This window comes from Teleopsis dalmanni, chromosome 1, assembly GCF_002237135.1.
Source record: "Teleopsis dalmanni isolate 2A chromosome 1, ASM223713v2, whole genome shotgun sequence".
Taxonomy (NCBI): Eukaryota; Metazoa; Arthropoda; class Insecta; order Diptera; family Diopsidae; genus Teleopsis; species Teleopsis dalmanni.
The window spans coordinates 18,878,649-18,905,745 of NC_051846.1; the positions used below are offsets into that span (position 1 = coordinate 18,878,649).

The following is a 27,097-nucleotide window of genomic DNA, read 5'->3' on the forward strand; positions in this document are numbered from 1 at the left end:
TTTATCGCAGACAAGTTAGAGATATATTTTATTTGTTCATGTTTTTATAAGGACCTTTAAACTTAATTTATGGCGTTCTAGTTTGCATGGAAAATAAGTAAATAAGTAAGCAGAAAAGAGGAAGAATAAGAGAGAGAGGGAGAGTGAGAGCGAGAGAGAGATTTGAAAGCGTGTGAACGAAAAAAGTAGTCAGTAGTCAGTGCACATGGTGCAAATAGTTTCTCGTCATTATGGTTGCGCATGGTACAAATAGTTTTTTATCCATTTATTTTAAACTTAAAAAGTAAATTCTTTTGTTTTGAATACTCACAATGAGTTGCACGTTTTTTCAGCAAACTACAGACAACTAAATGCTAGTACTTTAAATAACAATATTTTATTTGATTGCTTCGAGTGCACACACATGTTATATGCACCCACATGCTTAGCTAGCGATATGCATATTCGTAAAGAAATGATAAATAATCCATTCAAAACGAGAATTACTACGTCATCAGGCAACACATGATATTTATATACATGAGTATTAATCGATGAGTTATGAATCATACGTAGTTTTTACGAGCGGTAAACAAAAATAGATACAATTTCATAACATTACCGTCGATAAGAAAAATGCAAATCATGTTTTAAATAACATGTTGTTATAATAATCAAACGAATTAGTTGAATGTTTTTACATCGAATCTATAAATTTGGATATGGCCTTATGCGCATACACCGATATAGGAAATTATTAATATACCCGTATATCTATAACATTAAAAATTAATTGTACATATGTATGTATATTAAATTATAATGTATTATGAATTAATTAGTTTAATATAATTTCCAATCTGTTAAACAAACGACCTAAAGCCTGGTTAAAGTAAATCACACTAGTAAAATTTTTACTAAAACATTTTTATAATAAATATTGACTATGGTGAAGTCAATCATTCAACACGAAATGCGGCAATATTATAATGCGTAGGTCTAATATAACAGATGTGACCAAATGCTACTCTGCTATTGCTTGCTCGTTCATACTTTCAGATACTATATTGTTAAAATGAGTACAGCAAAGACTTCGACTTTCAATTTTGTTTTTAATGTACGTAGGGTGTCGAAAGAGTTTGCGATCAAGCATAAAGCAGATGCTTCATAGCGAAAACTTTTTTCGATTATATTGTTTATTAAAAAATATGCAGTCATGATAACAATTGTTTTCATGTACAAACTATTTTCAGTATTCGACTGAGAGTTTTTATAAAAATGAAGAGAACCAAATATCGCTCTGTGTTTTAATTGTTGTATTTTAAAAACAACACCCTGTTACAAATAGAGCTGCCACCATTGATGAAACCACCAAAAAAATTGCATCAAATTGTGTTTTATAACATGGGAACGTGAAGAAGACTGTGATGCCTCACATTGCTTGAAAATTCGGAGATAATTAAGATTTCTATGTATAAGATATCGTGTTTATTATACTTCAATCAAATACCCACACTCTATTGGAAAGACTTAAACAGAACGATTTAGATGTTTTATGTATATTCATAACTATTTATGTAACATTCCTGACTGGATTTTAAAAGATGTTGATGCTAGAACGACGATTGACCGTCAGATATTAGGTCTGTTCCACGAGCTACTCATAGTAAAACATGAGTAAAACAGAAGTAAAATTTACACAAAAATACTTGAAAATTTGCTGGTGGAACGCACTTGTGTATACACAGTGTTTACTCAAAGTTACTATGAGTAGCTCGTGGAACAGACCTATTATGTTGATTACCGTTTTATTCGTCTTTCTCATGAGACATTTACGTGTATAGGTTTGGATGACATATAATTGAAATACAGTTAGACATTTGCTTAAGTCTTACTCTGCAATATTTATAACGAAAATTTTCTTAAAGATATACTGTAAAGTTAAAAAAAATTTATGTAATGAAGAACAAATTATTTTATCTAAAATAATTTAAATGTTAAAAGCCAATGATTAAAAATAATCAATAGAATATTATTGTATTCAAAATGGTGATGAAAAGTACACAAAAAAATAATTGACTCAAACGAAGGTTGTCAGATTGAAAGCATATAATTTTAAGTTTATATTAAAAAAATTATAAAAATTGTCAATTACGTATATAACAAATGACAAAGTTCATATTAATTTTTTAGTTTTTAAGTGAAATTTTGAAAGTCCACGCATATTGCAAACGCCTTTTATCGATGTGATTTTTAGGTGGAAAAACAATATGAAAAGACGTCTTATTTGTTGACCACTACAAGAAAATAATAAACGTAAATAACATAGTACAAAAACACTAGTGATTGTTACCTCAATTTCAGTATCCTCCATTCCAAGGAGTTTCACCCCAATGATATTGTGTTCCATTTCATTAAATAGTTTTTCCATATCCAGTCCTGTTAGAAAAATATTATTATTTTCATGTAGTTGCTTACCGAATGGACACAAATCAATGTCATTGGTATCGTAGGGATAGTCCAGCACAATGGCATATACTATAATAGTTCCACTTTCCAAAGTTTTGCTTGTATACCAAACTCCCGATGTTACAGAATCATTCTGATAAATCCAAGGTTTAGTAGCGTAAATAGCTTCACCGTTAGTTTTAAGCCATTTGCCCATTTCACGTAAACGCTCCTCAAATATCGGCAAAATGGTGCCATATTTTGTAGGCCCTATATTTATAAGTACGTTTCCATTACAACTCACAGTACTCACTATTTCTGTAAATTATACAAATTTATATAATAGTATATTTGATGAATTATTTTTTTTTTTTGGTAAAAACCTTTTATTAATTCTTCCGCAGTCATAAAATCAGCCAATGTAACGTCAAAACGTTGACCCCAACTAGATTTATCTAAAGTAAGTGCATTCTCCCACTTATGCTTTTGTAGAATGCCAGGATTAAAACGATCAGCACAGTTGTAGAAATCCCCATGCCTGCAAGAGGTACCAAAACCCCAACGATCATTTGTAACGATTGTATCACGAACGGGACTGTCATTGTATAACCTGAAAACAGTTGAAATTACGTTTAAAGTTGTTATATGTATTTGTGATGTATGTCAAGATGTAAATGCATATATAACTTTTCAGTAATTCTTGTTATATATCCATGGATTTGCGAATTTGGTGTTTGAATCAAAACTTAACAGTACCAGGCAATAAATTCTTCTGATTTCCAGTATTTAGCCGGAGCTTCCCAGTCCCCATCCGACCACAAAATTTCAGGTCGATATTGCTTGATTAAATCCAGCTGTTCTGGGCGTATTTTGTTGTTGACATAGTCTTGTTGTAAAAATATATGCAATTTATCGTCTATATATAAGCGATTGAACCACTCAAATAAGGAGTAATATAGGCCAAACTTAAGGTTAGTTTTTTCACGTATGGCAGCAGATAGCTCCTCTGCAATATAATCCATTTATAATGTTACTATAAATATAATTGATAGTAAATATATTTAATAACCACTCACTTATAATATCCCGTTTAGGACCAACATCCATAGAATTCCACCCAAAAGCCTGTTTTGAAGGCCAAAGTGTAAAGCCATCATGATGTTTACTGGTTAGGACTACATATCTATAATATAATCAATAATGAAACAAAAATAATCTATAAATACCGAATTTTTCTGTAGTTTTTTATAGTTTTGATAATAATGATAATACACATATGTATGTATGTTGTATCATTATCTAAAATTTAATATTCGTTTAATCATTCTAATGATGTTAACTCCTACATATCATAATTTATCATGTATTTATTATATATTTTTTTAACAGTATTACGTCTTGATCAATACAAAATATTATATTAATAATGTCTTTATTCTCGTTTTAAATCACCAAACAATTATAATTATTAATGTTTTTACGTATTATTCTCACTTTGCTCCGCTATTATCAAACAGCAGAGCCCATTGTGTTGCATTAAACAATTCGGCGGTAAAATCGCTTGCGAATTCGTGATATGAAAAGAACGGTTTATAATTTTGTTTCATAAAATCCACATAATTCGGATATTTAAGATCTGTAAATATCTGTATCACTATTATTAATTACTTTTTAATGAATGAGTACTAACTTATCCAATCCGTCCAGAACCATTCAGAGCCAAAACTCGGCACTGAATATATACCCCAATGTAGAAAAATGCCTACTTTAGCTTCATCGTACCAGTTCGGAAGTGGCCGCTTATCGAGACTCTCCCAGTTGGGTTCGTATTTAATAGTTGATTTAGCATAGCTCACATGTAATAAAAACAAACATATTAAATTGATAAGATGCCGGCTGCACTTTGAAATCATATTTATTAGATTTAATATTAAAATGATTTATTTGTTTTTAATGCAGCACGATCAAATTATTCGTGCTTCCACGCTGAAAACAGAATGTTGACTGATCTATTTCAGTATACTGTTAAGATACGAGAGCAAATCTGAGTGCAAACCGATTTTTGTATATGACTTAATCAGCACACGGTTTCACGTTTTTATTTTAAAAGGGAGCGAAATATTATTTTAATCAATGAAAAATTTTATATTCAATTTTCAAATACAATTTTATCCCCTTATCGAGCATATATGTAAAAATTTCATTCGATTATCAAAAACCTGATTTCAATATTAACAGAAGCAATATTAAAGCATAGAAGCATACTATCTACTTTTTACATATATGAAGAGCAATGACAGATGTACATATTGTATAAATATATATTTATACGTGAAATTGTCGTAACTGTGCGATTTCTTTGGGATCAATACGTTCGCATCGCTTTATTCGAACGGACTTAGTAAGCAAATTCTTATTGCTTTTCATTGGACGGTAATGAGTTCATGGTATTATATTAAACCGGTGCGTAATTTTGCACCTTATGTTGTTATTCCTCTCACAGAACTTGAGCTATTACCTTAAATTCCAATCTGAAAATTTCATCTTAGTAGACATTTTTAGTAACTTCTATATGCACATATACTGTTGAGTTTGCAACAGGTCTTACCGTGACCCTACTCGTTACAATTTAGGCATTGTATGTTATTAGTTTTCTTTGCTTATGTGGCTGCTCAACACTAATTTTCCTGCGAAGTAGATATTCTGAAGAATATATCGGATCAACTTCCCCTTTTTAAGCTTGCTTTCGCCATAATTTAACTCAACTGTGGGATACGTTCTCTCTTTATGATATTATTAATGTATTATGACCATGAAACTTTTTTCCTCTAAAGTCGATTGAAATTTCCCTATGTCTAGACCTGGCTCATTTTCTTGACCTTTGCTGCTTTTCAGCTGATATAAATAAAATTGTTTTTTTTTTCTTTTTCCAAGGTACATACTAGTTTCCTGTAAGGATCTTCAGCCGATACTTGTAGTTTTAGTACTTTTAGTTTCATGAAAATTTGCTTTCTTTGAAGGGGCAACGTAAAAGCTTCTTTTTCCTAACAGGATAGTTAGAACCTTAACTAATTCATTTGAGCTTTTTTCTCTTAGAAAATTGGTGGCTGTTCGTAAACATTAATTTTGTTTCTTGAGTGTGTTGCTTAAAAAATTACTATAGGCGTACTCCCAACCTTTCTTACACAACGGTATGACTTTTGGGCTGTATACTGCAGCTATAGGAAGGTTAGCAATAAGAAGATGCATAATATATTCTGCGAAGTGAAAAAGCAATCAGTTTTGAAAGATGTGGATATAAGCCGTGCCTTCTACCATTTATTTACCGTTTATAGTTTTTTAACGTGATTACACTTCGTTAAGATTTAATATCACGGTGCTCCTAATACATGTATCGGTATAATGTCCAATCAATGCTCTTCTTTGAATTTTAAGGAATTCCACCGATATCAATTAAAGCTATATGTTCACATATACAGCCATAGTCAAAAGTATTTACACAACGAAAGTTTTTGTACATATTGCATAAAAACATGTTTTTATTGTTGTTGTTGGACGTAAGTTGCAAAAAATTTTTTTGTTGTCACTTAGATTTATTTATGCAGAACCAAATAAAAAAAGAATTGGAAAGATAACTGTTCATTTGACAAAAATATAAGCAACTGCGCTGATGCTTATTAGTAGTCAAAAGTATTTACACACATTTTTTTTGCGTCAAAAGTATTTACACAAAACAATAATTAGCATTTATTGTAGGATTTCCTTTAAGTAAGTGCAGTTGTTGGCTTTTGTCACAAACTACACAAGTTTAGAGATTTCAAAATTTCAGAAATTATTCAGGAAAATGATAAAAACCAAGGAATTATCAGTTGAAATTCGATCTGAGGTTGGCACCTAATATAAGAGTGGGATTTCTGCGACGAATTTATTAAAGTTATGCAAAATTTTACATAAAACGATGTGAAATCTAGATAAAAATAAGAACATATGCAAAAATTTAATAAATTTGAAGAGAACTGAGCGGAAACCTCCCATGAATCAAAGGGAATGCACATGATTATTAGGAGTAGTCGTAGAAAATCCTACAATAAGTTCTGGCAAAATAGCAGCATCATCGGAAATGTTGATTGGCAAGATTATTAGTGATGCTATACTACATCGCAGGTGGAAAAATATTAATATCAATACCTATGTGGTGCACAAAATAGTCAATATTACTCTAACGATTTTATTAAATATTCTCTCATTTGCTTTAAAGTATTTTAAGTAACCTATACAGTTTCGAAACAATATGTTATGAACAGATGAGTCTGAATTTCAATTCTAGGGTTCATTTGATAACCACTCCATGCATTTTCGACAACGCCAAAAGCATAAAGCAGTGCAGCCACTCAATAGATTTGAAGGTGGTACGGTTTTGTTTTTGGAATGTCTATCATACAATGCATTTGGAGATTTGATACCGAAAAATGGCACCTTAAATCAGTCCGGTTATATTGGTATTTTAAACAACCATGTCTTAACGTCAGAAAATAGACCTTTTCCAATCAATAACTGGGTTCTACAACATGACAATGCACCATGTCATCATGGATGTGGACTTAATTCAATTTTAAAAGAGTTAAATCCTACTGTTTTTTTATAGACTGCACAGAGCTCTGGTCTTAATGTCATTGAATATGGTTAAGATTTCATAAAACAGCAAAATACTATTGATAAAAATTCAAATGGTGGTGATAGCATAATTGAAATAGCGAATATTCGGTCCAAATTGATTCGCAACTGGATTCGATCAATTCCAGCTAGGTTGCGGTCAGTTATTGATGCCAAAGGTGGTGTAACCAAATATTAATTATATTAATTAAATAAAAATAAAAAAATTTTTTAAAAATTCATCAATTAAGAAAAAGAAAATGAAATTAACGTTTTGTGTAAATACTTTTGCCGCAAAAAAAATGTGTGTAAATATTTTTGACTACTACTAAGCATCAGCGCAGTTGCTTATATTTATGCCAAATGAACAGTTATCTTTCCAATTCATTTTTTATTTGGTTCTGCATAAATAAATCTAAGTGACAACAAAAAAATTTTTTGCAACTGATGTCCAACAACAACAATAAAAACATGTTTTTTTGCAATATGTACAAAAACTTTCGTTGTGTAAATACTTTTGACTATGGCTGTAGTTTCCCACTTGAAAGAAAGTGAGGCCTATTTAAAACCTTTGCTTTTTTTTGGGTCACATCTCTCGATTAGAAAATGTAACCCTTATCAAATAAAAGGAATGAATACGGTTTTACCCAGGAAACTTTAGTGAGCCCTGACCTCCGTGGTACCTTCTAAATCTTAGTTCCACTTACGTTAGGCATTTCATACCTCGAGAGTATTTTAAAAATAAAAAAGCTTTTTTCTAAAACTAATTTTTAAGGTTTTAATTTGTGATTTCTTTTTTAAAGGAAAAATGAAAACTTTTATAAAATTTCCATTACTAATAAAATCCATAAAAAAATATCAATATTTTCATATTCTTACATATGTATTTTATATTATATTTAAAATTTTCATAAATATAATTTTTTTAACATAAATTATAAATATAAGTTATATAAAAGGCAAATTTTTTATTTAATAATATGTAATAAAATAAATAAAATAAAATAAAATAAAACAAACATTACAAACAACACGGATATAATTTTTGGCATAAAATATCAAAAAAAAACATAACCATAAAAACAAAGCAAATGCCTTCATCCCTCAAATAACTTGTGTGATGCGCGTTTGTTTGAATTTTGTGCTCTCACTTCAACTTTTGCTTACGAAGTCTTCGAAGTTTAAGTGCAGTGAAAAAGTCGAGAACAAAAATTTACAAAAAATTCGAATTTACTTCCAACTTCGAAGACTTCGTTTACTATTCGAATATTCTGATTCTTCAAATACTTTGTAAATTCGAATACGAATACGAATAGTATTTAGGGTGTTTAAAAAAATTGTGCCATTAAAAACATATAGTCCAGATATGGTAAATGCTTCCTAAAGCTTTTATATCAATGAATAATAGTAGAAAATCTAAAAATACATTTTTATCTCATTTATTTAAAAAATTTCATGTCTTCTGTGAAATATATAATATAGTTCTTTGTTAATATTGACAGAAGATCTCAATGAATACAAAATTTTTACTGTTAACATTTTTTTTAATATTAATTGTTTTAATTTAAAATTTATTCAAATGTTAGCAAGAAAATAATGTTAACGCCTTGAATAAATTAAATAGCTTATTTATTAGTTTATTTAATTCAGTTTATGTACTTTTAAGAAAAATTTACAATAAAATGTTTGCTGATTAGCAACTTATAAGACCAATGCAAATTGGTACCATCAGTTACGATTTCATAAAGAACGTAAATTAAGCAACATCGAACGTACATATTTTATGAAAACAATATTTGTAAATATTTTACACACTAGTTTAAATTTACAAAGGACTAACCAAAGTCTATTAAAGAATATTACCATGAATTTATAATATAAAAAGTGTTACAAACATGATATTTCACGTACTTAAATGACTTAATATAATTACATATAATTACATAAATTATGTTTCATGACAACAAACATTTATTAAAACTTCTGATACAAAATGAGTATTCGTTCATAAAATATGTATGACGGCAATAAATCTTATTTAATAAGGCATATACATATGTTAACAAATATAAATAAATCATCAACAGTTAACATAATTAAACAAAATTGCACAAGAAATTCTTACAGAGTCTATTTAAACTAAACTATTGCATTTACAATGAAACAGAAGCTAATGTGAATAAAATGGTGTACAAAAATATTAATAGCTGCTAATTACTATATTACAATAAAATGCAAATTATTATAATATCTGTTTATATTTGTTCAAAATAAAAGTTAGTTTATTGCTTTGGAACTGTAGTGTTTTGGAAATAGTAGTTATGATTATTGTGCTATATCTGAGGTGAGTTTGGGTTTTAACAAAATTTTATCTGTGAATATTTTCTTGTTTCATATTTTATTTAGTTAACTTTAATGGACGATAGAGATGTGTTTTAATAGTTTGACACATAAGTATTTAATGTATAATGTATTTTACTTAGATTTCACATTATTAGGCAGCGTTTTGAGCAAAACTCTATTATGAATTCAATACATATATAATTATACTAATTAACTTATTTGTGTAATTTAGACTTTTATAATTTTTAATATTAAAGACTAGATTTTACAAAACTGTATGCATAAATTTATATTGAAAATATCTTATATATTAATTTCCCTTATGCAAATTTACAAGATTAAATATTTCAAGTGTTCAGACAATATTTTGTTAATGTATTTTTTCTATTTGAAACCGCTTCATGTATAGAGATTTATGGTTTCAAATATATGAACCGTCAGTGTTCTTCCGGCGGTGTGCGAAACTCTGTAATCCAGTCGGAGATTCGTAAGCGAAATATTTCAGATTTAGTCAAAATCCAATCACGATACTGTGGTGGTATATAGTTGGCAAGTGCTTCCGCTATTTCTGGGCGCTTAAACATTAGAATATATATTAAGCCGATGTTGATGAAAAGCAAAAAGAAAAAAATAAATATCGAAACAAAAGCTGTGCTGTTTTCTTTCGGTAATTTTTTGGTGTTCCCGTTCGATTTTTTGGGTTTAACCAGTTTGTCCAAAATAACTACAGGATTTTGCTTTTCAAATATTTCATTTTTAACTCCAGTCAATATGTTTTTGGTGGCATTGTTTTGTGTTTTCTTTCTTCTGTTTTTAACTCTTTTCGATTGTTTCTTTAATTTATTTTTCACTTCTAAAGTTAATTCATTTTCTTGCGCATCTTCTGACGGCACCACGGAATTAACTTCCGTCTTTTTATCGTATGTTGCTTTACTAGCCTCTTGCTGCATTTGTGCTAAAAACTTGATCTATTAATGTAAAGATTTGATTAATAGAATGTGTTTCTTTAAAATTAAAAAAAAAAAATACTCATTACTGACATTCTATAATTTTCTATAATTAAGTTATTTGTGCTTTATGACTAATATACATTCAAAATAACAAAGAATAGTTGGCAAAGAGCATTTTAGTTATTTGGTTATCATTACTTGATCAATTAATAAGATTTTAAGATTGATAAGGTCTAGAATTTTATCTTGTACTTCAGTAATAGTATTGTTTCTTGTTTTAAGTGAATTACCTTTTTTAAACTTTTTATTAGGTTGTTCGGAAAGTAATTTGGTTTTTTTTTGTTAAAATGAAAGACAATTTTCGTATAATAAATACATTTTTCGAGCTTCGAGGATAATCCCAGGCCTTTGAAGTGGTCATAAACTGTTGAATTTGATAAATTTAACCTCAATCCGATTTCACGTGTTGTTATTCGTCGGCTCGCATCAACTAATGCCTTTATCGCGTCTTTATCAGCTTCAACCACCCTTTCCGAACGTGGTGCATCTTCGACATTCAAATTTCCGGATCGAAATTTAGCGAACTAGTTCTGGCACTGGCGTACTGTCCACACACCTTCTCCATACACATCGGTCAATTTCTTTCTGGCTTGAACAGCATTTTTACCCTTTCTGTAGTAAAACAGGAAGATATGTCGAAAATGCTGCTTATCGCTCTCCATATTTAAAAGGGAAACCAACCAAAAACTATTGCGTAGATTTTATTGGAGTTTTTCACTCACAAGCCTTGCTATATGAGCTCTCCAAGCATATAAAAATTATACGGCTTAAGTGTGAAGTTGGGTGCAAAAAATACAATTACATCCTCTGTCGGGAAATAACGAAATTCCTTTCTGAACAACCTAATATTTTTTATATTACGGTTTTCACTTTACTTATTTATTATTAATTGGTTTTTAATTTTCTTCTCAATAAAAAAGTGACAAATAGCACACTATATATAGCGAAATACGCGTTTTGACTTTAATTTTGACTTTAAGAATTAATTTGCAATTGCACAAAATTCACTTATTTATGCGATACAGCTGACTGAAGGAAAGTGATCGAAACTTAAAAAAAAATTTTTTTTATTTTTTATTAATCAGCTATTCATGATTATTCTGAAACTATTGTCGGTAATAACAATTCGTAGGAATAGATAAAATAATTCTTTGATTGAAATCTTGTAAAGGGAATCATAGAACACGCATCCATTGTTTGATGTATGATAGGCTGATTATGTAAGGAACGACTTAAAAAGATTATTTTCTGTAACGGTTTTTAATCATCACTTGTAAAAAGTGTGAAAGCTATATGCAAGTGCTTATTAAACACTTGCATATAGACCTTTTCGTTTGTACTTTGGCTAATACAAAGGAAAAAAATTATTAATATAACGAATTTGTGCATGAAAACTTCAAATAAACTATATTACATCAATTGAACTTAATATAAATTATTTCAATATAGATTTTATTTTTAAGGGTTACTTTTTTTTGTTACAATATGTATACAGATGCAATTTAATTAAATATTAACATATTTTGGAAGTGGTTGGAACGGCTGAATTTCACTTCATATATTCATATGACAAAACTTAATAATTTAGACAGTATTAATGTATATGCATAGAAATGTATTGTATATGTACATTTCTTTTAGAATCTGAATATGAAGTTTGTAAAATTCGTACAAAGCAAATATTATGACACAAGAGAAAAAAAATATTTGGACTCAAATAAACTTTTTAATATAATAATAATAATAATAATAATAATAATAATAATAATAATAATAATAATAATAATAATAATAATAATAATATATAATAATAAATAATATAATAATAAAGTAATATATATTTAACCTCATCTGCAACGAAGGTATGAATAAAGTATGAATTTGGAATACATTGAGCACATATAATTGTTATAAATAGACTTACAGTTTTTTTTGCAGCTTCTTGACAATCTTTAGACGTCAAACAATAGCCAACTACTTTAGCCAAAGACGTTGTTAAGGGGTTTCCTTTTAAGTCCAAATATCGTAGATTTGTTAAGTTACCAAAACTTAGTGGTAAGTGCTCTAGAACATTGTCATATAAGACTAGATGACGTAATAATATAAGAGCTCCAAATTCTTCCGGCAAGGATTTAAGTTGGTTCTTACTTAAATCCAACTTAACTAGGCGCGTAAGAGTAGTGAAATTATTCTAAAAGAGAAATTTGTTATTTAATCTATTTATATAGAATGAAACAGATATCGCCAAGAAAATTGTAAGTTAATATGATACATAGTATATACCTATATACGCAATATTTAAGTATTTTAAAATCAGTTAATTGTTTACTTTATTCTGTTACAGTTTAGTTTTTGTTAATGGTTTTCAGGATAATTTCTTTTTATGATAAATATGATTATTGAAAACAACATTGTAGTCACAATTGTCTCAACCGAAAAGTTGAGCTTTACTGAAAAATTTAGGTAGAAATAGATTACTTAAATTGTCCTTAAAGACAATTGGTTTAGACAGTTACAATAAAAATTAAAAGTGAAACAGAAAATTTAATAACAAATAGCATCTATGCTATGAGCATAACCGAACTCTGTCAGATTTTGCCGGTTTATAAGAATTGATTTTTTTTTAAAGGAATCCACAGCTGGCATTTGTAAACCAATTTAGAATCTGCCACTTTGGATTTGCAAATAAAAAATTCAACATTGTTCTATGAACAGATTTTAAGAATCGAGATATTTCTGTTAGGTGTCAGCTACATAATTATTGTTAGATAATAATTGATGGAAAAGTGTTAAATGTCTTTTTTTCTTCGCTATTAACTTTCATTGGTGTATAGAACTTCCATAATATCAACGCATATATTTCTGTTTGATACTGTCGTATGTATAATTCTATGTGCCATGTGTCTTCTTTTCGAACTTCTACTATCGACTGTTCCTTTCCAGATTTTGAATAGTATACAAATAATCAGCTATCCTAAAGTTTTGATTTGAGGGCTTACTGAGCGATACAATTATTCGATTCACAAATTGTATTACAATTTTTGAGCCATTTTCATTTCCTGATCTCGGATTTTGCGTGTTGTATGTTTACGATCCTTCATTATTCTTTATTTGAGATGTGTTCTGACGAGAATATTTTGTGGATATAGGTATGTAATGCATTTCGTAAGGAGTATTTACATACTTGCCTGAATCGATATTATACATCACATTATAGCACTCATATAACAACATCGCTTTCACGTTGAAATTAAATATTGGTATTCTGAAATTATTTATTAAGTTACTGGACTTCCATAAATTTTTTAATTAGCCGAACGTAATTTTTGCCTTATAAATACTTGTCCTATTAAGATTAAGACCATGGTAAGTTTTTTGTGACGTTTCACAAATTTATTGAATTAACAACTGCAACTCTTCTTTCAATAAAGTCATCTATTCGTTTGTCTGCTCTAATGCACACACTTTGAAGCAATTCGTAGCCAAATTTCGACCCACCTACGACCTGACCCGTTTCTTATCCCAAACAATTGTTCTCTTCGTTTCCTATCGACTGTTTCAGCTGATTTGTTTAATGCGGGAATTTCAATATGGATCTTTCTGACTACTGCTTAGTGATCACTACTAATTTATGTTTATTTTTGCTAACGAATGTAGCAAAGAAGAGCTCCTACATGCACTGATTAAAAAATTCTATATTCGGTTTTTATTTTTCCATCTGACTTTTGGATCGGAAGATTGTTCAATAAACCTTTTTTTTTAAACTCATATAACTCATATATTTTTCTACTAATTTTCTATCGTGGATTTTTTTAAATCGCGGAAAATAAAAATCTTATATGTACCAATATATAAGTGTAGATTATAAGTCTAAATTAGTTACAAATATTTTAACGTCAACTAGTTCCTATTACACTTGTCCAATATGTAGATCAATGCCTGCAGTATTAAATATGTATTAAAAGTACATATTTCCAACCAAAAATATTTAAACCTAAATCTAGAGCCATGCAGTGTCATGTGGGTATCCTTCATAACTAGATACATTTTTAAAGTTTGTCTAAAAAAAAAATTAGTGAATAACATATCCGATAATCAAATAGAAAGATATTATGGTAGAGATTTAAACTTTTAATTTATATTTTTATGTTGATTATTAACTAAGGACTGGGACTTCCCGTTCAAAAACTAAATCACAAAGAAACAATAAGTTAGTTTTTGAATAAATATTCTTGACTTGATTGAGTTATATGAAAAGTGTATATATGCTGTAAATATCATATTTAACAACTTTTAAAACTATATTTTGAATTTGGGATTAGTGTGCATAGACCGAATGTGTTGCATTATTTAAAGACTTCGATATAGTTGACAATTATATAGTAAAAAAAAATTAACATATCTGTAAAAAGTTATACATACTCCGAGTGATGTGATATTGTTACTCGACAAATCCAAAATAGTAACACGTTTAAAAGATGCCTGTAAATGAAAAGAACAAATGATCCAAAATTAAAATTTTTATTATGTGCCTAAAAATGAAATGAAAAGCAAACATTAAAAAGCAACCCCAAAAACAACCCAAAACTCTCATTTTATTTGTTGTACTTGAATACAGGATACGCAATATAAAAATGGAAGCTTTATTTGTGTATGTGTACGCTGAAATGCACTGTAAACTCAACTTTAAGGGTGTGAGAACATTTTGCTAAAGTATTTTTCAATATAAAACAATCAATAATTGTTACACTTAAAAAACTATATTTATATGAAATTTCACTTACAATCTCTTTAACTGGAATTTCCGTCAAACCGCAAAGGCTTAAATCACAAGTGTTATCGTCAACCTTGTCCTTCACGTTCACTTTTACTTTTTCAGTTTTCGGCATTATATAGTTGATTTAAATGCTTTGCAAGACTGTTATTCATATATTTCAAACTTTGGTTTTACATTAATATTAATTTTATTTTTTAACTTTTAAGGAAACCGGTTTAATTTAATAAACAATTTTGAAGGTCAAGGATTGTTTATTGTAATGCCCAAACCGACAGATGTGCAATTATAAAACTGAAAGAACTGTCAAATATGACAGCAAGTTTTGTGGAACTTGTTCTAAAAGTATGCACTTAATTTTGTCAGAAAAAATTAATTGCAAGTAAATGCCTTTAATGACATATTGAACTATTTTTCGATAAATTGTCATTGCAGATATACTAGCCATATTGTCACTTAATATATTCTTAATTAGGTGACATCCACTTATTATATTGAAATAAAAAGTTATTTAAAGATACCTCTGTTAGCTGACAACTTCTCAGCAAAATCTGCAAACCGTTCCACTTACAAAAATAAATTTCTAAACATATTTTAATTGAACAAATGGTCTTTCATTTTATTTCTGAATTAGTTTGTTGGCATTATATAAAACATACATAAAAAAAGGCGTTTTGTTTTTTCTTGTTCTTTTTCGCTCGTGTTTGTGGTCTTTTTTACATGCCAGGACGTTCAACGCTTAAGCGATTTAAGTGAGGTCACTGTTTTATTTTTTTTTTTAACTCAATCATACAATAAATGATTAGATGTTTTCCACCTCTTTGCGCGCACACTGATTTATAATATAAATTTGAAAGATGTAAAGAGCCACTGAAAATGCACTTGTCTTGTTTGACTTTTATGTGGTCTTACTGAATATAAGAACACACACACTTTTGCTGCTGTTTATAAGTCCCACTGCATATAATATTTGGCAGATCAATACGCGAGAATGATGGATGTATATGACCAATCACAATTTGAATACTTGAGTTTACAGATGACGTTCCAAGAAATCTTTTATTTTTAAATTCCGTGCGTAATCGACCTTCATACGGGAGTCATCTAACACAAATATACATAAAATATATAATAACAAGAATACGCAATTCTTGTCATAAATTAATGAAATTTTAAATAACGCCGTACTTACTCAGACAAGAAGTTTCCAAAAAAATTCGTGTCATTATTTTAGTTAGATGAAAGATATGCGAATAGCTACGATGGAACAATTTCTTTTCGTTTTTCTTATTTAAATATTTATGAAATGAAACAAAATCTACACTTAGCTGGATACTTCAATAACAAAAGTAGAAACTCTGGAGTTTTGTTTTGACAACCAAATGTGTGAGATGTAAGTAGATGTACGACTGTTTTTCGTATACAGGGTTGTATTTTAAACTGTAGTAATATTAATGATATGTATGTTAAATCAGCTCTCATAGTTTGCATTTAAGCCATTGGTATAAAAGATTGTATCTCTGTATATACTGTAAACTAGTATCAAAATAGAAATAAAAAACAATTTCAAGAAAACACAGTTTAATATAGTACCATTATTTAAAATTTGTCGCTTGTTACAGTTATTATATTACTAATCACTTACCCATCTCATGATGAATTGTGAATTACAAAGTACGAAAATGGTTTTAAGAGAAGAAAACATTTTTTCACATTTTAATTTAAAAAATCCATTTCTTGAAGGTATATTTTAACATTTTATTTAAATAAAAAATTAATAAACTAATTTTGGTAGATATTTTCGTTTAAAGTATTGTATTTTATTAAATTTTAAATTTCTTAAATTACAATTAAAGAAAAATATAAACAGATAATTAGCACATTGCAAAAACAACAGAACTTCAATTGTCAAATTATTGATGATACGAAATATGCTGGAATAGTTGCTTATCATATAAGCAGAATTCAGGTTCAATTTATAAAGCAAGCAACACGAACATGCGACATGCGACATCGAACATCTCTTAGATACTACTCTACACTCTACATTTTTTTCCTATAAACTTTTTAAATGAATCAGTTTCAAACTCGAAGACTTGATATGCTTTGTTGCAGCCGGTTTATTAGTTGCCATCTGACAGTTGTTGAAGCGGGAGGTTTTTTGTTGCTATTTCTGTGTGCTTGTACGAAAATATTTTTAAGAATTTTCCTCATTTTCCGAGTTTGCTTGTGTGTGACCGTATGTGCTCTACTAGAAAATTATTTATAATAGGAAATTAAAGGTGGTCAAACTTGTTTTAAAACAAAATTCGAAAAAGAATTCTTGCAACCAAAAGAATAAAATATCCGAAAATATTCCAACAAGAAAACGAATTGTTGCTTCCCAGAACGAAAGTGAAGACTCGCGCTTTTTAGTCTTTACGTTTGGAAACTTAAAAAACTTTTAATTCCGTTAGTTTTTACAAAAACTAAATAAAATGTTTATAACTATACTTAAAGTTATTTTATAAATAATACTTATGTTAAATGTGAAAAAGTTTTATACAATTTTTTTAATGATTTCGACAAAGTTATATTTTACGTACTAATTCCATATCAACAAGTTTTCCCCAATTGTTTCCAAGAATTGGCAGTTAATTTAAAAAGTATAAAAAAGTGAAACGTTTTGCTGAGAAAACAAGAAAAGAACACAGTAAAACGATATTTATTTAACAAAAAAGTTCTTTGGGTTTATCTCCGAAAACTTTGAGAGCGCGAACATGATGAATTCGATTTGATCAATGGCATTGAATGTGTTTAAAAAAGGTACAAAATACATTGTTTTTTTTTTTAAATTGTAGATACACAAATGCACATACTTAGCCATTTCGCTATTTTTATTTATTTGCTCATTTATTAATGATTGAAATTACACAATTCAATAAGCAAAGCGAAACTACTAAGTGATTAACTTGGCTTGCAGATCAGTGAGTGGATATTCTCTAAGTTTTTTCTTAGAAAAAAGTATGTATTTCGGTTCTGATAGCAAAAAAATACTTTTTGTTTTTGTATAAATATAGAATGTATAAATTTACATATTTGTAAGAAAATGTATAAATTAAGAACAAATAACCAGTTGAATCTTAATAAAACGAACTTAAAACATATTTAATCAGAATCGTCGATTGTGATTAATCTGCTCTCACTAAAGCGTTTTTAGAAGTCTTAAAGTTTAAGGGTTTTTTTCGTTCCGTAAATTAATTTTTTCATGAATGTTAATATTTTCTTATCCAGATGCTTCTAATTTGTATAGGAAATAGTAAAATCAATTAATTGCATACATTCAATTAGTTAAGTTAACATTCTAAATGAATGCCATCACCTTTTTCCAAATTCATTTATATTATAATTCTTCAATACTAATTGTTTTTTTTTCTATTCTATTGACTTCTTACCAAGGAAATAAATTGACTGCTTACCAAGGAAGTGTACCTGAGGTCATATACATGGCTTGTCGTACCATTTTTTCTATCTTTATACTCTTTTGCCAATTAAATTTCAAATGATCTTGCAAAATTAGATAATTTTTTAGAACTTTATAATTCGATATAGGTATACTAACAGAATTCGAATATTGGAAGAGAAGTGAAAATGATTAAAGTTTTTAGCTCTTGTTATTTTTTGTAACCACCCAATCTCTAATTGTCTATATATTCCATCTTAAGTGATTTTAATTTTCAGAATTTTACCAAAAATTAAATAAAACCATTAATTAAATTCAATATGCATACATTAACATACGTCTTAACTTTTGTTCAGGGACCGAAAATAACAGTTATTTTAAAATTTTTTATGAAAAAAAGCAGCAACAAAAAGTTGTCTAAACTCTTATTTAAGTAAATAGTTATTATTCTAATAACTTTTATCCTTAATATTATGCATGCTTTTTATATATGAGCTTTTTAAAATAAAACTCAAAAAATAATAATTAAATTTGATTTTTATTATATTCATCAAAAATAATAATTATTATATGCCTTTTATTTTTTTCGCGCAGAAATAACTCTTAAAATTTGCTTCTTATTTTAAAACGCACAAATAACTGGTACACTTGCGTTATATAATATAAAAAGCAAGAGTATCGCGCAAATTCTGCGCGATATTTTTAAAATGAAAATACAAAATGCAATTTTCATACAAGGTAGTTGTTTTTGCAATTCCATAGAAAATGTTTTAAAAGGTTGGTGCAGGTAAAGATTTAGTTCAGTTTTTTGTTTTTGTATTTTGCATTTATATTTTGTATTTATCTTTGTATTTTGTAGGAGAACAAATTTGTATGCAAAATACAAAAACAAAAAACTGAACCAAATCTTTACCTGCACCAACCATTTCAAACATTTTCTATGGAATTGCAAAAACAACTACCTTGTATGAAAATTGCATTTTATATTTTCATTTTAAAAATATCGCGCAGAATTCGCGCGATACTCTTGCTTTTTATATTATATAACGCAAGTATACCAGTTATTTGTGCGTTTTAAAATAAGAAGCAAATTTTAAGAGTTATTTCTGCGCGAAAAAAATAAAAGGCATATAATAATTATTATTTTTGATGAATATAATAAAAATCAAATTTAATTATTATTTTTTGAGTTTTATTTTAAAATGCATATGATAACAGTTATAAGATGATTTTTATTTTTTTTATGATAACTGTTACGGTCCCTGCTTTTGTTAGAGTGGCGAATGCAGAATGCTGCACTTTATAAAAAAACAATTATTTCGAAATTCTCCCGCATAAACAAAAACGTAGAACAGTTAAGCAACGTTAATAGAGCTGTAAATTATATAACAAGAATCTAAGAAAAACGGAAAGTAGATTCTTGGGTTGATCAACAAGGAACGTAAGATCAGGGCTGTCACAGGACACCTAGAACTTAATCCAGCAGAGAAAAGAGAAAAAAGCTCAGCTACTGCGAGAAAACTTATCGAAGGTGATGCAGCAAGAATTAAAAGCAGAATACAGCCGCTTGAGCAAGTGCATAAAAAAGTCTACTAGAAGAGACAAGCGAGTATGGGTAGACGAGCTCGTCCAAAAAGCAGAAAACGCTGCACCTATAAGCGACACAAAAAGTCTGTATGAGATTACTCGCACTCTGTCGGGCAGAGAAATTAACAGCAGAAAGCCAGGCAGAAATAAACAAATCACGTTGTTGACAAATGAAATGAAAGAGAATAGATGGAACACACTTTAGAGAAGTACTAAACAATCCGACAAACTCTAATGATGAGGATGAAATGAGCTTTGCTGATCTGCCCAACTATCTCAACAGTATTGATACGTCACTGCAATTCAAAACTGAAGTTATTGCTGCAATTAAGGATCTAAAAAATAGTGTACTTACTCGGTATTGATAACACGTGTGTGGAATTTCTTAAAAACGACCCCGGTACGTCTGCAGATATGTGGCTGCCCGTTTTTGACCAAATGTGGAAAAATGAAGATTTTCAAGATGACTGAAATGAGAGATGACTAAATTACTCGTCAAAATACCAAAAAAGGTGACTTAAGTAAATGCGATAACTATAGAAGTATTATGCTTTTACCTAACTCAAGTAAAATCTTCACAACTATTATTCTCAAACGTATATATAATGGTATCGAATCAAACCTGCGCGAAAATCAATTCGGTCTTAAAGTTTCCCGCTCATGTTTTGATCTCATTAACGCAGTACAAATAATTTTCGAGCAGTAAAATGAGTTTAGAAGCCTTCGTACGCTTCATTTACTGGCTTTAAAAAGCTTTTGACAGCATGGTACGCGATTTTATTTGGCGGTTACTAAGAAGGAGAGGTATGACATTTAAAATGTTACAGATACCTAAGGCAATGTACGCACATTACAGATGCGGTATCCTTCATATGGGGAAACGTGCTGCAAAACGTAGGGCGGTCAGGTCAGATTACACAAAAAAACTAAGATAAGGATATTCAACTCTAACGTAAACTCAAAATTGTATTATAGCTCTGAAACCTGAAAATGCTCAAAGTTAACTTATCAGAAAATATGTCTTTATAAACAAGTGCTTGCGACAGATTTTTATAATATGTTAGCCAATTCGCATATTAAACGAAGAACTTTGGGAAGGAACAGATCAAGTATGTGCGAGTACTGAAGTTAAAAAACGTAAATGGAAGTAGATATGGCATACTTTTCGCAAATATAAACATTTTCTTGTTGTTGATTTTTTGATGTGCCCAGATTTTGGTCATAATGAATTGTTTTCAAAACCAAAAAAATAATGTCCTTTTACTTTGTTGATCACTGTACTATAAGGCCATGTGTGCTATAGCACATAGACGTGCCTATCTATGGCTTCATTAATACAAAAACCACTTTTTCCACTAATCCCTTCTCCTTAAAGTAGAACTTGACATTAAATCGTTCTTAGATTCGAATTGTGTCCGCTAGTAAGCGATAGCGAGATATTTTGATTTATGACTTCAATTGCCGAAATTTAAAAAAAAAAAATTTTTTTTTGTATCTGTTGTCTCCATTAAAACTTTTTCTGCTTAAACTCTACGAAATGATTTAGTAGACACAGACTTAAAGAGCGTGAAAAACGCGAAGCTTAATAAAACTAAAAGGTGATTAGTTATTGCACAATTGTGGAACGCATTTGTGTATACACAGTGTTATATGGCGTTTACATTGGCCGAAAATGGCTCATTTTGAATGAGCCATTTGAAAATGTTTACATTCGTTATAATACGTTTGTTCTCATTTTGAACAGCTGATTTTTCAACTTGCCTGTTGATTTGATATTTGACCTGTGCCAAAAAAATGTTGCATGAAGGTTAAATATGCCTTCAAACCTTACAACATACCAGGTGTACCGGTATGAAATGAGCGTTTTTTGGTGAAAATAAAACACTAATTATTAATAGGAAAGTAAAAAACATTTTATTCAAAGTATTGGCCATTGCTTTCTACACATTTTGACTACCTTTCTGGCAATTTGTGGATACCACGCCAAAAAAATTGTTCGTCTTTTAAAGCAAACCAACCAGACACCCAATTTTCGACCTCCTCGTAGGAATCAAAGTGCTGCTCAGCCAATCCCATCGATGAAAAGAAATGGTAGTCGGAAGGAGCCAAGTCTGGTGAATATGGCGGGTGAGGTAGCAGCTCCCAGCCAAGTGTTTTGATTGCATCCTTAACCCGATTTGCTTTGTGTGCAGGTGCATTGTCATGGAGCAGAATTACCTTGCCGTGACTTGATGTATACTAAATATATTTCACACATGTCATAGCAAACAAACAAAAAAAAAATTGCTCGTTCACAACAAATGTTCCCTGTCGGAACATTTGTATCTTTACGCTCACTTCATACCGGTACACCTAATAAATTTAAAACATATTTTTAACTTCGATGACATACTTTTTGGGAAGTAGAAGTTCTAAAAAGAGGTGCATTGTTTACAAGAAAATGACAGTTTGAGAAAGCTGTTTTTGACATATTTACAAAAAAAAGTAAACAAATGTTTGGTGGTTGCATTTCTTTGAAAACGATGCACCTCTTTTAAAAACTTGTACTTCCCAAAAAAAAAATTAATTGAAGTTAAAAATAAGTTTTCAGTTTATATTGTAGGGTAAAGGTATATTTAACCTTCATCAAACATTTTTTTGGCACAGGCCAAAAATCAAATCAACAGAGAAGTTGAAAAATGATCTGTTTGAAATGAGAACAAATGCATTACAACGAATGTAAACACTGTCAAATGATTCATTTGAAATGAGTCAGTTTCGGCCAGTAGCTCGTGGAACAGACCTAATATATAATACTAAAACACAAACAACTCTACTTCAGTCCGAACATAAAACGGCTTGCATACAAAGGAATGCAAAATAATTGCAACAGCTGATATAAAATTTCACCATGGTTACGTCAAATAAATTCGAAGAAAGAGGAATCGCATAACACCGTAAAAAGTTGGTACCTTACAAAACAAAAAGTAAGAAGTTGAGTATGTGTAATTTCAGTGTCAGAGCATTTGTTTAGACTGCAACCTGGTTTTTAACTGCCATAATTAAACAAAAAAAACTCAATATACTTATTCTACATAACTGATTTATCTAATCCTATTTATATAATAGACAAAATAGAAACTTAAATTTTTTGTATAAAAACATTATTTTTCGTCTGATCTTTGTTTCATTATCGAATTTGTTTTTCATTACAAAATAATTTTGTTTTTTTAATTGTTTGTTTTTTTTTAATTTCATTTGTTATATGCAAATGTTTGTGAACATTTACAGCCCACCAGTTTCTGGTTTTATTCAAAATAAAAAATGAATGTGTTGACTTAATTTATTGTATATTTGGAAGACTGCTGATCTTTCTAAATCTTTATTTATACGATATAATAGGGTTTCATGCAAAGCAGTGAAATATGTGGAAATTTATTATTATTTTCGTCAATATATCGTCCATTTAATTTTGAAAACATTTTCTTTTGATTTCATCAAAATGTATATATAACAGCAATAAAAACAACATATTACATTGAAAAACAAATGTTGAATGTGTTAAAGAAGTGTAAAGGGAGGGATATTAGCTAATAGACTTACAAGGAGAAAGAATGGCGAAGAGCGAACGATTTGCCAAATGATATCACAGCTAAAAGTGAACGAAGACGAAAGATTCAAATTAAAGACCAATATGAAGAGTTTGTGAGGCACTTTAATTCCTAATTCATCCAGTAAATCATAATTTTTTGTTATGAATGTTTATAATCGAAACAATGAAATATTCTAGATGTGACGACGGGTACATCTTACTGCAGATTTTCATGTTAATTAAATAAATTATTTTATAGTTGGCATCCTCGCCTCAACCTTAGATTGTCTTACTACATTTTGGCTACGAAAATTTCGTAAAAATTAAACATTCGAAATATTTATTTATTTTTATAATATAAAAGTGCAATAAAACTTATAACGGCAGACAGTAGCGAAATTATTGCTCGTTTATATGTGTCCTTCTCTAACCAAGTTTGTATTTAAAATATTTTTTTTTATTCAATATTACACTATACATATATTGCAATTATTTATTTAATTTTTTACTTTTTGATGTACTAATGAAATACGAAAGATATAATTTACCGTCCAAATTTCACTATTCACATTAATTTATATATATGGAAAATTTGAAGACTTACTTACTTACTTATTTACTTACTGACATATTTTTCCAACTATATACAAAAAGAGTTACAAAATGTCTAAATACTTCTGTAATATTATATCTTTTTCCATTTTTTCTAAAAATTGTTCAAATTGGGCAAATTGAAAACCACAAGAGTAATCTATTTTTAATAATATAATTGAATAGAAAATAAATTTATTATACCTTTTACAATTTTTACCAGATTATACCTATATAAGTTGCAGAAAACTGCTAACCATAAACCAGACAAAACTGTAAGATCAGAGTTTATTATTTTTCATTTTAAGTTAAATAGCATATAAGCGTATAAGTTACTACATTCAATTAAGATCCATGAAAAACAAATTACGACATGTTATAATTCGCAGATGAAAGAGATACATTTGAAGTGAATAAGATGAATTGGATATGTTAAAATTTTTAAATTTATACGGTTAATAAGTAAATTAGTTTGGAATACTATATTCATAATTAAAAACTAACTTTCCAATTAATAATATTTCAAACCAGTGGCCTGGTACAAACTTATTTACTTAGCCATTACAGACGTGAGTTCTCCTTGGCCGCGAAGAGTAGCCTCCGTCAGCCACCCTGATTAGGTTATTGGTTTCGCCAATTGGTAGTACCGAACGCCCCACCTAGTCCTTCCACCGAAGATGCGGACGTCCTCTACCGCGAGATGACCAAGCCAGCGAAGCAGCTGAATTTTTATACGGTTAACTATGTATGTCAGTTCCGCGGTATAGCTTATCGTTCCATCGAATTTGATAATCGTCACTGACGCATCCGAAGAATTTTTCTCTCGAGACTTGTAGAACGTGATTTTTATTTTTCGAGAGAGGCCCTGCTACAAAATGCAGTACAATTTCATGTAATTTATTTTTCATTTGGTTTTTATGATGTATCGAACATGCCTCACTGATTACGATCACATACCAGCGCTGTTGATCCTCGATACATTGCATTTTTACATATTTTCTGCGTCCGTGTTCTAGAGTCCGTGTAGACATTTTTTTATCGCTACCTTTATTGCAGTTTTCGTCTGCAATGCTTTCAGGATTTTCTGCTGCAAAAATACTTTTGTTTGTCGTACACATGGCACTTAAGCTTCATTCTGGTTAAAAACGAAATCGAAACTGTTGGTTTGCTATGCTGTGCTGTGATGATTAAAATTGGTGTTACTGCAATCGCGCCGGAAAGCAAATATACACATACATATATCAGCTAGGCAAAAAGAAAACATTTGTGTTGCTATAATTCTGATACGGTATTTGTATTATTCTAGAGTTTTGTGCGATATTTTTATGAACTTAAAGAATGAGATTAAATGTATGCATTTTTGATAGGTTGCATAGGTTATTACTTTTTTGTTATTTTTTGAAAATGTCTTATATATGTAGGCTTAAGTTATGATATAAATTCTGTTTGAACTGTAAAATTAGAAAAGGGTGTCTTTATTCTGCAGTTTTGTGGTCAATTAAATACCTTTTACATTTTAAAGTAATTAAAATTGGTGAACAAAACAGAAAGTATAGATTATAAGTAAAACAGTGTTTGACAAGTCTCTCGCCATATATAAATATTTATCTTTTTATCTCCTCTTAATTTTCATTGCATCGCGATCTCTAAAATACTTAGTAGGAGCCAAATCTTATGAATAAGGAGTAGCCATGGCATATGATATAATGTAAACTAGTACAATAAAAAAACAATACTGCGCAAATTCTTGGCTATTACGACTTTTAATTTATCCAGTAGTACTGCATAGTATTGTACAATTATTGTGTAATTATTCTCCAGTTTGTCGGTCAGCAATGCGGCATTTTCTTACATTTTTGTCAAATCAAAGCTTTGTAATAAACAGATTCTGTGTTTCTAACGAAAGTTGCAGACATGCGTCATGTATGTATGTAATTTATTTATTGACTATAATTGTGTATACAACATTTTCAAAAATAAATTTATTTGCTTCAGCAAAGAGTTAAATATATTCAAGTAGGCACTGTGCAATCAGTTTTGTTTGTAATTTAAACTTTTAAAAATTTTCATTTTGAATTGAAAACAACAACAATTGACAGCTAAAACTACAAACAAAACTATCGTTTGAATCCAGTATAATAGTTAAATATGCACATTTCACCCATAAATTAAAACATGTTTTTTTACTAAGCATACCCATATAATCAATAAAATTATATTATATTTAAATGGAATTACGAAAAATATGATATTTTTGTAACAATAAATTTACATTAAATATTTTTTTTTAATGAACTGCGCTGCAAGTACATACATGTGTATGTTTATAAGCACATAATTTCAATTTCCACATTTAATGAAGCCGCAAGTGATTTTGTTTTCAATATAAAAATGATTGCATAAAAAAAATATATATATATAAATGAAACAGAAAATATTCAAACTTGTTTTGCAGCAAATGAGAGAAACAATATCAAAACTTTATAACAAGAACCAGGCAAAATGGCAACAACGAAAAGAAAAATGTCTAAACTGTTTTACCAAGCAACCATGAATACACGCATTCACTGAAAATTTAAGCCAAGAGCGGCCTCGTTACACAGTCAACCAGTCAGGAAGAGGGCATAACAGAATTCCAAACAACACAACAAAATAACAAACATAAGACAACACAACACAACACAACACAACAAAACACA

At 29.3% G+C, this 27,097-nt stretch overlaps 2 protein-coding genes across 3 annotated transcripts; both read right to left on the minus strand.

The window, feature by feature from the left end:
• Positions 1-2,075: 2,075 nt before the first annotated feature.
• LOC119672430 (putative alpha-L-fucosidase) lies at positions 2,076-4,440 on the minus strand. The gene is made up of 7 exons (XM_038083476.1): positions 4,118-4,440; positions 3,922-4,063; positions 3,504-3,610; positions 3,184-3,433; positions 2,811-3,037; positions 2,333-2,745; positions 2,076-2,276 (listed from the first exon to the last, which is right to left on the minus strand). The coding sequence occupies exons 1-7, from the start codon at positions 4,338-4,340 to the stop codon at positions 2,169-2,171; spliced, it is 1,470 nt and encodes a 489-aa protein (XP_037939404.1). The 5' UTR covers positions 4,341-4,440; the 3' UTR covers positions 2,076-2,168.
• Positions 4,441-9,138: 4,698 nt separating this feature from the next.
• Positions 9,139-16,710, minus strand: LOC119668302 (leucine-rich repeat-containing protein 59). 2 transcript variants are annotated; one of them, XM_038077762.1, is made up of 5 exons: positions 16,400-16,700; positions 15,218-16,311; positions 14,856-14,915; positions 12,358-12,624; positions 9,143-10,391 (listed from the first exon to the last, which is right to left on the minus strand). In XM_038077762.1, the coding sequence occupies exons 2-5, from the start codon at positions 15,320-15,322 to the stop codon at positions 9,861-9,863; spliced, it is 963 nt and encodes a 320-aa protein (XP_037933690.1). In that variant the 5' UTR covers positions 15,323-16,311; positions 16,400-16,700; the 3' UTR covers positions 9,143-9,860. The 2 variants fall into 2 exon arrangements, with proteins under 2 accessions (XP_037933691.1, XP_037933690.1); XM_038077763.1 differs by lacking the exon at positions 14,856-14,915 and having other exon boundaries at positions 9,139-10,391; positions 16,400-16,710.
• Between the last annotated feature and the right edge of the window lie 10,387 nt (positions 16,711-27,097).